The following is a 13,334-nucleotide window of genomic DNA, read 5'->3' as shown; positions in this document are numbered from 1 at the left end:
ATTTATTTATTTATTTATTTATTTATTTATTTATTTATTTATTTATTTATTTTGAGGCAGGGTCTCACTGGGAAGCTCTAGCTGTCCTAGAACTCACTATGTAGACCAGGGTGGCCTCCAACTCACAGAGATCCACCTGCCTTTGCCTCATAAGAGCATACAACATCATGCCCAGAAATATTCACTAAAGACCCCAGTCTTTTTGGTTTTTGAAACAAGGTCTTTGTACATGACCCTGGCCACTGTCCTGGAACTCATTATGTACACCAGGCTGACCTTGAGCTCACTGAGATCCACCTGCCTCTCTATGTCCTGAGCTGGGATTAAAGGCATGTGCCACCATGCCTGGGGCAATTTCTTAAACATACAGTGTGAAATTTTTGTAAAATGTTGGGGTGGTATGAGTAAGGACCATTTAGAAAAGAACTGGCTGTGCAGTGTGTGCTTGTAATTCTAGCACAGGGGACCCTGTGGGGCTTGCTGGCCAGACAGCCACCTAATTGACAAGCTCTAGATGCCAGTGGAAAATCCTATCCAACAAGGGTGGTAGCTCCGGAGGGCGGGAGGTGGCCTTTGCCTCCACACATGCTCACACCCAGGTGCAGTGGCACTCACACCTACACCTCTGCACACAGACAAAGCAAAGCACACAGATGGTCTCCCTGGACAGTTCTCCTGAAGCTGTTTCTGCTGACTCTCAAGTGAGGGCTACCAAAGACCCCTGCTCCGGCTGGGGCGATGGCTAGCACCTGTCGTCACCCCACAACAGCACAGAAGGCACTTCTTGGCCCGTTATTTGGATGGGTGTTGCTGAGGCAGACAGACTCACAGGTGGCTCACGTGGCTCAGAGAGCCATGTCAGCACCCCATTATCCCTGCCACCACACTGCCTCAGAAGCACTCACCTGGGACTATGCTGGGGTCTCCAAGGCTTTCCTTTACAGGTATACCCCCAAATGCTCTGGTCCTCCAAAAACGTGTCTGTCTACCCTCTCAAGACCACACAACTCTGGTTAATAGGGCGATCCTCACTAACCTAGTGGCTCTCTACCTTCCTAATGCTTCGGCCCTTTCAGTTCCTCATGTTGTGGTGACCCCTAACCATAAAATGATTTTGTTGCTAGCTCTCAGCTGTAATTTTGCTGCTGCTATAAATATGCAGCGTATCTGATATGTGACCCCTTGGGGGGGGGGTCACAGCCACAGGTTGAGAACCTCTTCCCTAAACAGACCTGTTGATCTCTGCTGTCTTCTCTTCAGAAAGTGACAAACTAGAACAGACAATCTTTAAAAAGAAAAGAAAAAGAACAAGGCACAGGACTCCCGAACAAGCGGAGGACTCCCGTTTTTCAGCTTCAGAATCTCCTCCGGGCACAGGAGACCACACCTGCATTTCAGCGCTCCAGAAGGCGGAAGACGAGAGCAAGAAGTGCACCGGCATAAGAACAGATTTCGAGGCCTGGGGGGGCTCACGTCCAGACTAGAGCCATACTCGAGCGCCACAGGGCTTCACAAGGCATCACCACCACGCATGGTGCTCTGAACGAGGATGGCCCCATTTGCTCATAGATCTCAATGCTTGGTCTCCAGGGACTGGCACCATTTGAAAGGACTACAAGGTGTGGCAATGTTGGAAAAGCATGTCACTGGGGGTGTGAGGTTTCAAAAGCTCAAAGTGTATGCCTCTCTCCCCCTCTCTCTCCCCCTGCGGATCAGGATAAAGCTCTCAGCTAGCTCTCCAGCACCATTTCTACCTGTGTGGCACCATGCTTCCCACCAGGATGATAATGGATTACACTTCTAAAACTATAAGCAAGCCCTCAGTTAAATGCTTTCCTTTATAAGAGCTGTCATGGTCACGGTGTCTCTGCACAGCAATAGAACACTGACTAAGACACTACTCAAAGAAAGTAGACTTTTCACATTACACTGTGATGTCTAGAAGATCACATGACAAAATGACATCTGAACCTTACCCATATCACATACAAAATTAACTCAAAACAGATGTGGCTACTGCAGACTGTGAACACACCAGGCTGAAGCAGGAGGATCACCTTGAATTCTGGACAAGCCTGAGCTACAGGCTGTCTCAAAACAAAACCAGTACCAAAGACCTGAATGTGCAACCCTCATTATGCCTAGCCTGGCCAGGAACTATGATGTCTAGGCTGGCCATGAACTTGGGATTTTCCATGCCCAGGCTAAATCTATAAAACCTTAAAAATAAAGGTTAAGAATTAACTCTGTTGGGTGTGGTGGCACACACCTTAAATCCCAGCACTCAGGAGACAGAAGCATTCAGGCAAGCAGAACACCCACATATATAAAAATAAAAGTTAAAAAACTTATAAATGAGAAATGGTGTAGCCACCATGAAAAGTGATGGGCAAAGTCCCTCAAATGTTTAAACAGTTGACAAATGACCCAGTAACTCCACTCGGGGCTACATACCCAAGATGTGAAAAACACAGTGACACAAAAGCCTGTATTCACAGCACAATATTCATATGACCCAAACTGTATAAACAACCAGAGTGTACATTAACTGACAAAGGAATGAATAAAATGTGGTATTATTACACAATAAAGCATTATTTGGATATTACGTGGTATGCTATTATTATAGAAAGGAACAAAGCACTAACACATGTTCTAACATGAATGAACTTTGAAAACATCAAACCAAATTAAAGAAGACAGTCAAAAAGAATGTGAGTCTGTTCATAACAGGGAAACCCATGTATGAGCAGAAGCATTAGTGGTAGGACATTGAGGGCAGAAAGCGAAGCTAAAGCTTTTCAAGACGACATAAATGTGCTAAACGCGACTATGGGAATGGCTGTGTATCTCTGTGAATACACTAACCACTACTAAATGGAACAGGTGAATTTGCATAAAAGCAGGAGTTCAACCAAGCTTTTTTGTTGTTGGTTCTTCAAGACAGTCTCTCTGTGTAGCCTAGAATGTCCTGGACAGCTTGTAAGTCAGGCTGGGCTCCAACTCAGAGATCTGCCACCACTGCCCAGCTCAACCAAGCTTTTTAAAAAAGACTGAATCCCAAGTGGTAACGATTCATGCTTTCTTTTTTTTTTTTTTTGTTTTAGTTTTTTGTTTTGTTTTTTGTTTTTGGACAGGGTTTCTCTGTTTAACTCTGGCTGTCCAGGAACTCACTCTGTAGATCAGGCTAGCCTCAAACTCAGAGATCTTCCTGCCTCTGCCTCCTCAGTTACTAGGATTAAAGGCGTGTGCCACCACCTAACACCACCTGGCTAGAATTCCTGCCTTCTATAACAGTGTTCCACTCTTGTTTCTATGTAGATACCAGGTAACTTTTGAGACAATGGTGGTTTGTTTATTTGTTTGTTTTTCCTTTGAGACAGAGTCTCATGTAGTCTACACTCAAACTTGCTATATAGCTGAGGCTGGCCTTGAACTCTAGATCCTCCTGCCTAGACCTCCTGCTACACCAGATGAAAATGACTTTTAAAAACATGGATATATATAAAAATTTTTAAAGACAGCTATAACTAATCCCTTCAGAGTACTTTAAAAAAAATTATCCAAACAATCCTTCTACTTTATGACTTACCACTAATATTCAGCATGTCTGGCTACTCTGAGTATATTGTACAATCCTTTGAATATTTTCTATACTAAAGAGTCTGGAATTGATTTCTTAATAATCAAAAATTTACTGAGCTAAACCTTATGAAAATTAGCATGTTTTACATTAAATACAATTTTTAAATTCTCAAATATGTTCCTAGGCTATACCTTGTTTATGTCACTTTGAGAGACTTGGTAATTATGGGACATTTATTAGTTCACTGTGTGTATCCCCGCTAGCATATACTTTACACAATCCACTGTCCCATGACCAGCATCGAAACCAGAACCTCTCAGAGGTGCCAACTGTAAACAGATCAGTGGACTCTGTTACTGCTAAGGACACTCCTTTCCATGAACTGAAAGAGACTAGGATTCAAATACTGGATTCACCAGAGCCTCACCCAAATCCACACTGACAGAGAACTCTGCTGCAAAGAAGCAGAACTGGGTCAGGTCATTAAGATGTTGGAAATATTTCCGTCCATACTGTCCAAAAGTGTTTCTACCAGACCATAACGGATGGTGGTTGATTGAAACTTCAAATGGTCCCTTCCATTCAGTGCTCAAGGAGCGTTCATTCCCCAAGCCAAGGCCACTGTCGGCATGGAGCATACCGGGTCAACAGTAGGCAGCACGTCTTTCTTCTCCAGCCCGTCCACCTCATCCTCGTCCGTGCTGTACTCCTCCATCGTCTCGCCACTGACGAAGTGGATGACCCTCCTGGGGACTTTCTTTTTCTTCCCTATGACTCCCAGCTCGACATTCTCAAAGCCTCTCTCATTATTCATCTATATCAAAATTAAGGAAATGAGTTTTGAATGAGTCTTTCATTGTACATCTAACAGGTGTTTGTTTTGTTTTAAAGATCAAAACAACTAGGAAAATCTTTAAGCAATTAAAAAAATATATATATATACCTCAGGAATCCTAAATCCAAAGTCCTTTCAGGGCCAAGAAGGTGCCCAAAATCGATGAATCTCCACAGGGGTGAAGGGTTCCTGGGGAGAATGCATGGCACAACTAACGGCATTTAAGATGGGAGAAGCTTCTTTTTCAGATTTCTTTGTGTGTGGACAAGCGTTTCGCCTGTATAACATGTGTGTGCACCACATGTGTGCCTGGCAGGTGGAAGCCAGAAGACAACTGACGTGCCATCCATCGCTTTTTTTAAGACAGGATCTCTCTATTGGCCCTGAACTCCAAGGAGAGCAGCCAGGCTGGCCAGCACGCCCGGGACCCGCCTGTCTTGGCCTCACGTCCCCGCGAGGGAAATCGAGCTGTCATACTTGTCCTACCTAAGACATAAAGACTAGCACAAATTTACTGTTAATCCTGATTTTTTTTTCCAATTTTTAAAATCTAAAAAAAAAAAAAAAGCCAGCCATGTTGGCACACGTCTTTAATCCCAGCACTCAAGAGGCAGAGGCAGGCAGACCTCTGTGAGTTCCAGGCCAGCCTGACATACAGAGCGAGTCTAGGACAGCCAAGGCTCTATTACACAGAGAAGCCCTGTCTCGAAAAAACAAATACAAAACAAAACAAAATCTAAAAAAGAGAAGGTCTACAACATGATTCCTGTTTTTTTGTTTGTTTGTTTGTTTTCAGTACTAAAACTACATAAATATAAAACCATATCTTGAGTATGTAGCAATTTCCAGTGGCATTTGACTTGTTCTAATTATCAGATTTCATGTAAAACATTTTAGACAGCTGTGGTAGTACAAGCCTATAATCTCAGCATTTAGGAGGAAGAGCCAGAAGGATCAGTAATTCAAGGCCAGCCTCCACTACACAGTAAATTTGAGGCCAGCCTGAGCTAAGTGAGATCCTATCTTAAAACTGATACAAAAAAAAAAAAAAAAAAAAAAAAAAAAGAAAAGGCAGAGTTCAGAGAGGGCTTAGCACTTGCTGCTCTTAAGAGGATCTAGACTTGGTTCCGGTACACACATGATGGCTCACAACCACCTAAATCCCAGATCCAGGGAATCTGACACCTTCTGGCCTCTGTGGGCACCAACCACACATGGTACACAGACATACATGCAGGCAAAACATAATAATAAAAGTTGGCCATTGTTTTGGACATGGTAAATCTCAAATTTTAGGCCTAGCATTTTAAGCAAAGCTTGTGTAAAGGCCAAGTAATAATTATCTCAGGTTTTACAGCCCAGAAATCAGTGGTTCGCTGTGGGTTGTGACCCCTTTGAGGGTCCCATATCAGATATCCTGCATATCAGAGACTACATTATAACAGTAGCAAAACTATAGTCATGAAGTAGCAACAAAATAACTTTATAGTTGGGGGTCACTACAACATGAGGAATATATGAAAGGGTCGAAACCATTAGGAAAGTTGAGGACCACTCGCTGAGCTAGTGTCTTTTTTTTTTAAGATTTATTTATTATGTATACAATGTATGTTTGCATGTACACCTGCATACCAGAAGAGGGCACCAGATATCATTTCAAATGGTTGTGAGCCACCATGTGGTTGCTGGGAATTGAACTCAGGACCTCTGGAAGAGCAGACAGTGCTCTTAACCTCTGAGCCATCTCTCCAGCCCTGAGGTAGTGTCTTTAGTAAATGAACTCTGCCATGCAGGCAGGAATGAGAAACCACTTACAGACACTGTATAATGAAGGGAAGTGGCTGGATTCCAATAAAACTTAGCATGAAATGGATGAACGCGTGGACCTGGCTCTTGGCTTACGGCTTGTGAACCAGACTCGATAGTAGCAAGCCTATGAGAGACAACTAATGACATGAGTGTGCTGATAACCCAAACTTCAGAAATGGGGCAGTGAACAGAGGCAAAAACAACCAAAAACATAACTTGGTACAAAAAGCCCAACAATTATAAATAAAACTATGGGCTGGAGAGATGGCTCAGTGGTTCAGAGCGCTGTCTGCTCTTCCAAAGGACTCGGGTTCAACTCCCAGCACCCACATGGCAGCTCACAACTGTCTGTAACTCCAGTTCCACGGATTCTGACACCTTCACACCAATACACAAAAAGAATAAAGTTAAATAAACTATTAAAAAAATAAATAAATTAAAAACTATTTTATTAAAACATAATTTTCTAATACCGGCCAAGTAAGAAATATAATGTCCATTAACATTTAGCTATATTTTATGGTTAGCTAGACTCTAAATCTTGAGTCTCGAGAGCTGAGGGTTTTTTGTTGTTTTGTTTTTGAGACAGGATCAGTCTCTTCTTCCCTCCCTCTCTTTGTATGTAGTCCTGGCTGTCCTAGAACTCAGGGTGTACATCAGGTTGGCCTTAACTCACAGGATTCTCTTGCCTCTGCCTCCTGGTTGCTGGAATCAAAGGTGTGCGCCACCACACCCAGCTACAAGATCTGTTGTTAATAGATACCATCTTTTTGTGGATGCCCACATACTCAGGCATTCTTTTCAAATAAACACAACACCTGGAATTATTCTGTCATGACCCTCGACCAGGTTGTTCAGCAACACAGAGGAGGTAGTAGCATATCCTTTGGCCAACAGTTCCTGGCACACTGTAACAGTGGAACCTCTGCCTAGTCACAGAAGTGCTAAGTAAATGGAGAGAGAGGAAACTGAGCTCTTCAGCAGTACTGAGGCTGAGATTCTGTTAAAAGTCTACTCAGAACAGCCTCCATAAGATGTCTCATGGGATCCTAGGTGGCTAGTAGAGGCCTAACTGGGAACACGCTGGAGTCTGTCTACTCCTTGCCTGCATGGTACTTCAGCGCGGCCTCTTCTTTCTTTTCTTTCTTTCTATAGCCAAGGCTAGTCCATAATTCAATATGTAGCCTAAGCTAGCCTCAAATTCACAGCAATCCTGCCTCAGATTTCCTGCTAGGGTTACAGGTGTCAGTCCCCACACCTGGATGGAGTTTCTCTATCTGCTCAACAGTGTGAGAAAGAATTTAAGATGTCAGCAGTCTCTCCCCACTCCTAGATCTCCACTGACTTCTTACAGACCTCTTCCTCAAATTGGGCAAACCCCTAGAGAGCTCGAGGTGTTTTCCCCTCAGGAATGTAACTTACAAAACTGGTAAATTCCAATAGTCTCGATGCTGTGAGTTTGTGTTAACAAGGAAGCAGTGGAATGGATACGAAGAAATACTTCGACATTTGTGAAATGGGAACTCAGAGAAAAGGCCATGGGGTATTCCTGTGAGGCTTACCTTTTTATCTACAGCCTCTATTGTTTAAATATTTATTTTTTTAAAACTATGCTATAAAAACTGGGGTTGGAGAGAGGACTCAGCATGTAAGAGCACTGGCTACACTTCCAGGGACTTTAGTTCAATTCCCAGCATCCAAGTCAGGTGTCTTGCCATTGCTCACACTCTAGCACCAAGCATTCACCTCTTCCGGCCTCAGGAGCCCAAACACACGTGGATGTACACACAAAAGTAAGAAACCACTGTGGCCTCTGGCTCCTCCTTCTCTCCTCGCTAACAAGACGCCATCTTGGAATGAGCCCTGTAAACTAGAGCCTGATACAGGCATGGCCAGGTCTACGGTACCCTGAGATGGAGCTGTTAGCTCTCCTGAAGGGAGCGTTCGGAGACCCTTATCTGGAACTCCAGCTGTCTTTCCTTTCCCCCAACTGAAAGTGATCTTGGGAAATTCGAGACTATATACAGAAGTAAAAGGCTGATGCGCTCACGACGGGTCGGGACACGATAGCAGTGCAGCTTTTTGGGGTCACCCACGCTGTGAGGAACTGGTCTAGACTCTGTAATAGTATGTGATCTCATGGCTCACCCAGATCAACTATGGTGAACTTGTATTTTAGTGTGTATGCGGTGCCCAGCGGGGGTGGCTGGCCGTTTACCTGTGCCTCCCCAGGAAAAGTTAACAACAACTTACTATTAAACCAAAGCAAGAAGCCACTCTTGAAATAACAAGTCTGAGTATTGACACGCTTTCTTGCCATTGATTCACGCTGAAGTAGTGTGAGAGCACAGCAGCAGTCACCGCAGGAGAGAAATGGGAAAGCACCTTGCTGCTGTGCTCCTGAGGGGCAGTGGAAGCCAGCTGGCACCAGTGAGGATCTCCCCTCAACCACTTCATTTGCAACAGGTCGCCCACCCAGGTTGGCCTGGCTCACACCTTAAGCCTCCTAGGTGCTGGGATTACAAGTGTGACATACTGTTTCCAGCCTGAACTCTTCACATGCTACTCCCTCTACATAAATAGAAGGGGCGGGGTAAGGGTCCACAGAGACTGATATGGAGAGCAGATTTTGTTAGCACATTACAGCTTAGACTTATAAGTGATATAATCACATTCACATCATAATTTAGGAACCTGTAGTTTTGGAGAAGCGTTTGACCGACATTCAACTATTTATTTTCAAAAATGAAGCAACTGAAAAAGCACATTTCTTACAAGAGAAACACTTCATTAATGACTGTTTAATAATTTATTTAATTTTATTTTCGGTGCACTGATACAAAGGTATCAGAATCCCTGGAACTGAAGTTATAGACAGTTGTGAGCGGCCATGAGTGTGCTGGGAATTGAACCTGGGTCCTCTGGAAGAGCAGACAGTGCTCTTAACCACTGAGCCATCTCTCCAGCCCCCTTAGTGATTTTTTATTATGTGTTGAAATGTTTCTATAGAAAGATTTAAACATAGGAAGGTTAGTATCACAGGGTGATTTTACTGCCATCCTCTCCTTGTGATTCACAACTGCCATCAGCACATGGGCTGTGCAGGTCGCCTCATCCATGAGCTGGGAATAGCACTCATCTCACACGTTAATGGAGAATCAGGTGAGCTGACGACGAGGAGTCTCAGGCAGGGGTTGTCCAGAGCAGGCGACCTCAGCTGATGTAGGGGGACTACGCCCGGGAGTGGGTTCCCGAGTCTGGGCCCGGCCCGGTGGTAGTAGATGGAGCTTGGGGAACAGGGCATGTTCATGATGCATTCACTAACGCCCGGCCCCTGCCACCGCAAGGCCGACCGCGCAGACCGGCAGCCTCGGGCCGCAGCCCCGGCTTTCGGCCACTTTAAGGACAGCCTTTCCGGGACACGCCTGTTTTCCCTCGCTGGCAACCGGTGGCTGGAGTGTCACCCCGGAAAGCCCGGGCGGCGGAAGCCGCGGCGCCCCGCCTCGGAGCCGCTCCCCGCCCGCCGCGGCAAAAGGGGGACAGGAAAGGAGCCCCCAGATGTCCAGCGGAGACTTGCACCGGAGGCAGCGCCTGCTCCCGTCGCCAACCTACCTGCTGTCCCGCGTCCCCGAACGCCGCGGCGGCCGCTGCCTCGGCTCCTCCCGCCGCCGCACGGCCCGGGTCACGGTCCATCGTCCGCGCCGGCCAGGGAAGCGGCTCCACAGAGGTGGTCGGAGAAAGGCTCCCGCCGACCGCCCGCGCAGCAGCGCCCAGTCACCCTCCCGGCCGAGGCGCGCCCGGACCGCGCAGCGGGGCGGGGCCTTCGCCGCTTCCGCGGCGTGGCGTGGCCACCGCAGGCACCGCCCACCCGCCCGGGGACTCACGTGAGCGGCGCCGGGCCTCGTCGCCGCGTCCAGGTGGACCCGACACACCGGTTTCCGAGCTGGGGAAACCAGAGCTGCGTCCACGTCGAAGCTGAGAGGAGGTGCGGGCTCGGAAGCTGTAAACGCCCTTGAAATACCCCCGGGCTGGGGAATGGAGATTATTTATCGTAGGGCTGTGACTGGAACTTTATTTTTCCTAGCGTTCAACAAAATTAAAAGAAACCATAACCGCAAAAATCACAAGACTTCTTGGTTTTCTTTTTGAAACAGGTCTCTTGCAGCCCGGGCTGACATCGAAAACTCCCTTAATTAAGCAGATGACCTTGAATTTAGGATTCTCTAACTCCACTTGCTGTGGCTGGTATTTGAGGACTGCTGAGGTATATACTTACATGACTTCGGCATTAACGCTAGTTGGGGCATTTCCTGGTAAACAGCTTTTTATTAACATGAGCATCTTCACCAATAGAGAAAGACAAAAAATAAAATACAGCCCAGAATAGTGGTTCATACCTGTAACCACAGCACTCCAGGGAAAGGCTGGGGGTCGAGAGGCTACCTCCATACATAGTTAGATTGAGGCCAACTTGGGCTACATGAGACCCTGTCTCAAATGACGAATTTGTAAAAATACACGGCCCTAAAATAAACAAAATATACCTATTTCCCAGAATACTAAGCGAAATTCGCCCACGGGCTCTCATTTCACGTGCCATTTGTGAGGAAAGGCACACACAGCAAGAGCCCACATCTCATTCTCAGCTTTCCACACGCGTGTATCAGGCTGGCCTCAAGACCAGTGTCTTCCTGGCCTGGGATTATAATTCTGGCTAATTTGATAGATTTAAATGGAATTTTCATGCCAGTCACAATTCAGAAATATCCCCCAAGGCTATGACATACTCAGAATGGCAGCAGCAGGCCCTCAGCCCGCATCCTTGCGTGATCCTTTTCTACAGTGCACTCATTCTGTTCCTTACTCTCTGCTTAATCTCGTGCACTTCCTATCCATAAGACAATCTGAAAACAATACCAAAAACCTTTAAGCACAAAGAACAATTCCTTACAAACCGTCTTCATTTTAAAACTAGTTATAAATACAACCAAAACAACTTGCTTGAGGGAAACAAGTTATAACATCTGATTTGATATGGTAGCATAAACAATGGGTTGAAACAGTCCAAAACATCAAAACCAAACTGATAAATTGAAAATAAAGAGCCAGTTGTTAAGTTCTGTGAATTGGGTCTGAAAAGCAACACAGTTTTACACTTGCATGTAATTCAAAACTTTTCCTTCTTTACTGGCATGAGGGGCAATCAACAATCATCATTATTAAAATGTAAACATCTACAAATGCATGCTTTTTGGCAAATTAGCAACAAACATTAAATTACAATTTTCACTGCTGAATCAGAATTATTTTCATGGCTTACAAGTACTGTGTTTACTGAAAATTCAAAATGCAAGTTATATTTCAATGAACTGGAAATATTTCTTAAAAAATGGTAGATTTTTAACACACACAGTTGAAGAGCAATTTATTATACTATAAATCAACAACATAAAGCAAAAGGATATTGAAGAAATTCTAGTGGTTTATTTTGAACATTTATAGTCATTTCCAAATTGTCATAACTAAATGAAAGTAGGCAACAAAATTACATGCCAAGACATTTGTCCTTTCACATTGTTGTTTAAGGAAACTATAATATAGTAACATGGACAAAAATAAAAAAAACACACACACACACAAACTTGTTCTTGAAACTTAAATGGTTCACACAGAGCTATAAAGGTAAAGGTAAAATTGGATCTACCCACAGTGTAAAACTAGGAAAATAAAGCTGAACAAAAACTGGAGATCAGGAATATTCACTAAACACAATCTCCTTATGGCTTTTGCAGTTCCATGTGTTTGTCTGTGTCTGCATGCATATATTTAGTTGGGGCTATTTTTCAGATTATCCTATCTGTTAAGAAGAAATTCTTCTTAGTGGATCTATTTTCTCAAATATGATACACAAGGTTGAGGGCTATAGCTCAGCAGTAGAGCACTTGCCTAGCGACCGTCTAGGTTTAATCTTCAGCCCTACAACTGAAAATGGGGATGGGGAAATGCACAAGAAATATAACACATATTTGCCAATTTTTAGGCGTAAGAAAACTATTAAACAAAAACAGTGGTTTCATTTATGGAGGCCCTTACCAGGGACTATACGAAGGTCTTTCTTGTATCGATGTTTCTCTCCTAGAGTCACTCTGAAGCAATCACCTTTTACAGGTGATATACAGGTGAACTTGCTCAAGTAGTAAGTAGAGCCAGCATTCAAACCTCAGAAGTGCCAGGCACAACAGCACCTATCTGCAGTGCCAGCTATGTAGAATGATGAGGCAGGAGGGTCTTTTGAGCCCAGAAATTCAAGACCAGTCTGGTAATATAGCAAGACCTTCTATGTCTTTCAAGGATTCTATTACTGTCTTTAAAACCAATGTCTTTGCCTCAGGGCAAACTCATACACTATTTCTGTTAAGGCAGTAATTACAAAATTTATAAAACCAAGGTATACTTATCAACTAAAGATGCTCCTCCAATTTTTTATCATTTTATAAAAAATGTGCAGCCATTTCTTGTACCATTTGGCAACAACTGAGATTATTCCTTAACTTGCCAGAAATAAAAATAAAGGTTGAAATCATATCTTATTTCCTTTGTGTCTTTTAAGGACAAGCCTCTCTCTCTACCTTTTTGTTTGTTCTTTTGTCTTGCTTTTTTGAGACAGGGTTTCTCTGATTCATAATACTAGCAAAATTACAGTTATGAAGTATCAATGACAATAATTTTATGGTTAAGGTCATTAGGAAGGTTGAACACTGGTATAGAGCATCTCAAAACAAATAGAGCAACGTGGTAAGGACACAATTTTCCCAATGAAGACTGCTTAAGAAATAATCATAGATAAGGGTGAGCTCTTGCTTTATTGTATTATGCTACTGTGATGCAAGCTGGTTTAAAGGAAAAGTGATCCCCAGCTCTTGAGGTAGACACTGGAGACTTATCATAAAGTGATACCTTCTGGTGAATGAGAGACAGGGCTTTTCTGTGTAGCCTTGGCTGTCCTGGATTTGATTTGTAGACCAGGCTGGCCTTGAACTCACAGCGATCCGCCTGCCTCTGCCTCTGTGAGTGCTGGGATCACAGGCATGCGCCACTGCCTGG

General features: G+C 44.2%; 1 protein-coding gene across 2 annotated transcripts in view; it reads right to left on the bottom strand.

Annotated features, from left to right (window-relative positions):
- LOC129678014 (signal recognition particle subunit SRP54) overlaps nucleotides 1-13,334 on the bottom strand; it is a 65,742-nt gene that overhangs the window by 5,360 nt on the left and 47,048 nt on the right. Inside the window, exons 1-2 of one of the 2 annotated variants that reach the window (XM_055608690.1) lie at nucleotides 9,843-10,180; nucleotides 4,227-4,400 (exon numbers count right to left, since the gene is read on the bottom strand). The exons of the other annotated variant lie outside the window; for it this stretch is intronic. Coding sequence (XP_055464665.1) covers nucleotides 4,227-4,400; nucleotides 9,843-9,923 — 255 coding nt within the window. The 5' untranslated portion in view covers nucleotides 9,924-10,180. Of the gene's footprint in view, nucleotides 1-4,226; nucleotides 4,401-9,842; nucleotides 10,181-13,334 lie in introns of those variants that run through there. 2 annotated transcript variants of the gene reach the window in all.

This window comes from Psammomys obesus, unplaced genomic scaffold (genome assembly GCF_907164565.1).
Source record: "Psammomys obesus unplaced genomic scaffold, mPsaObe1.curated_primary_1811, whole genome shotgun sequence".
Classification (NCBI taxonomy): Eukaryota; Metazoa; Chordata; class Mammalia; order Rodentia; family Muridae; genus Psammomys; species Psammomys obesus.
The sequence above is the reverse complement of the archived record's forward strand: the minus strand, read 5'-3'. Positions and strand labels throughout refer to the sequence as shown.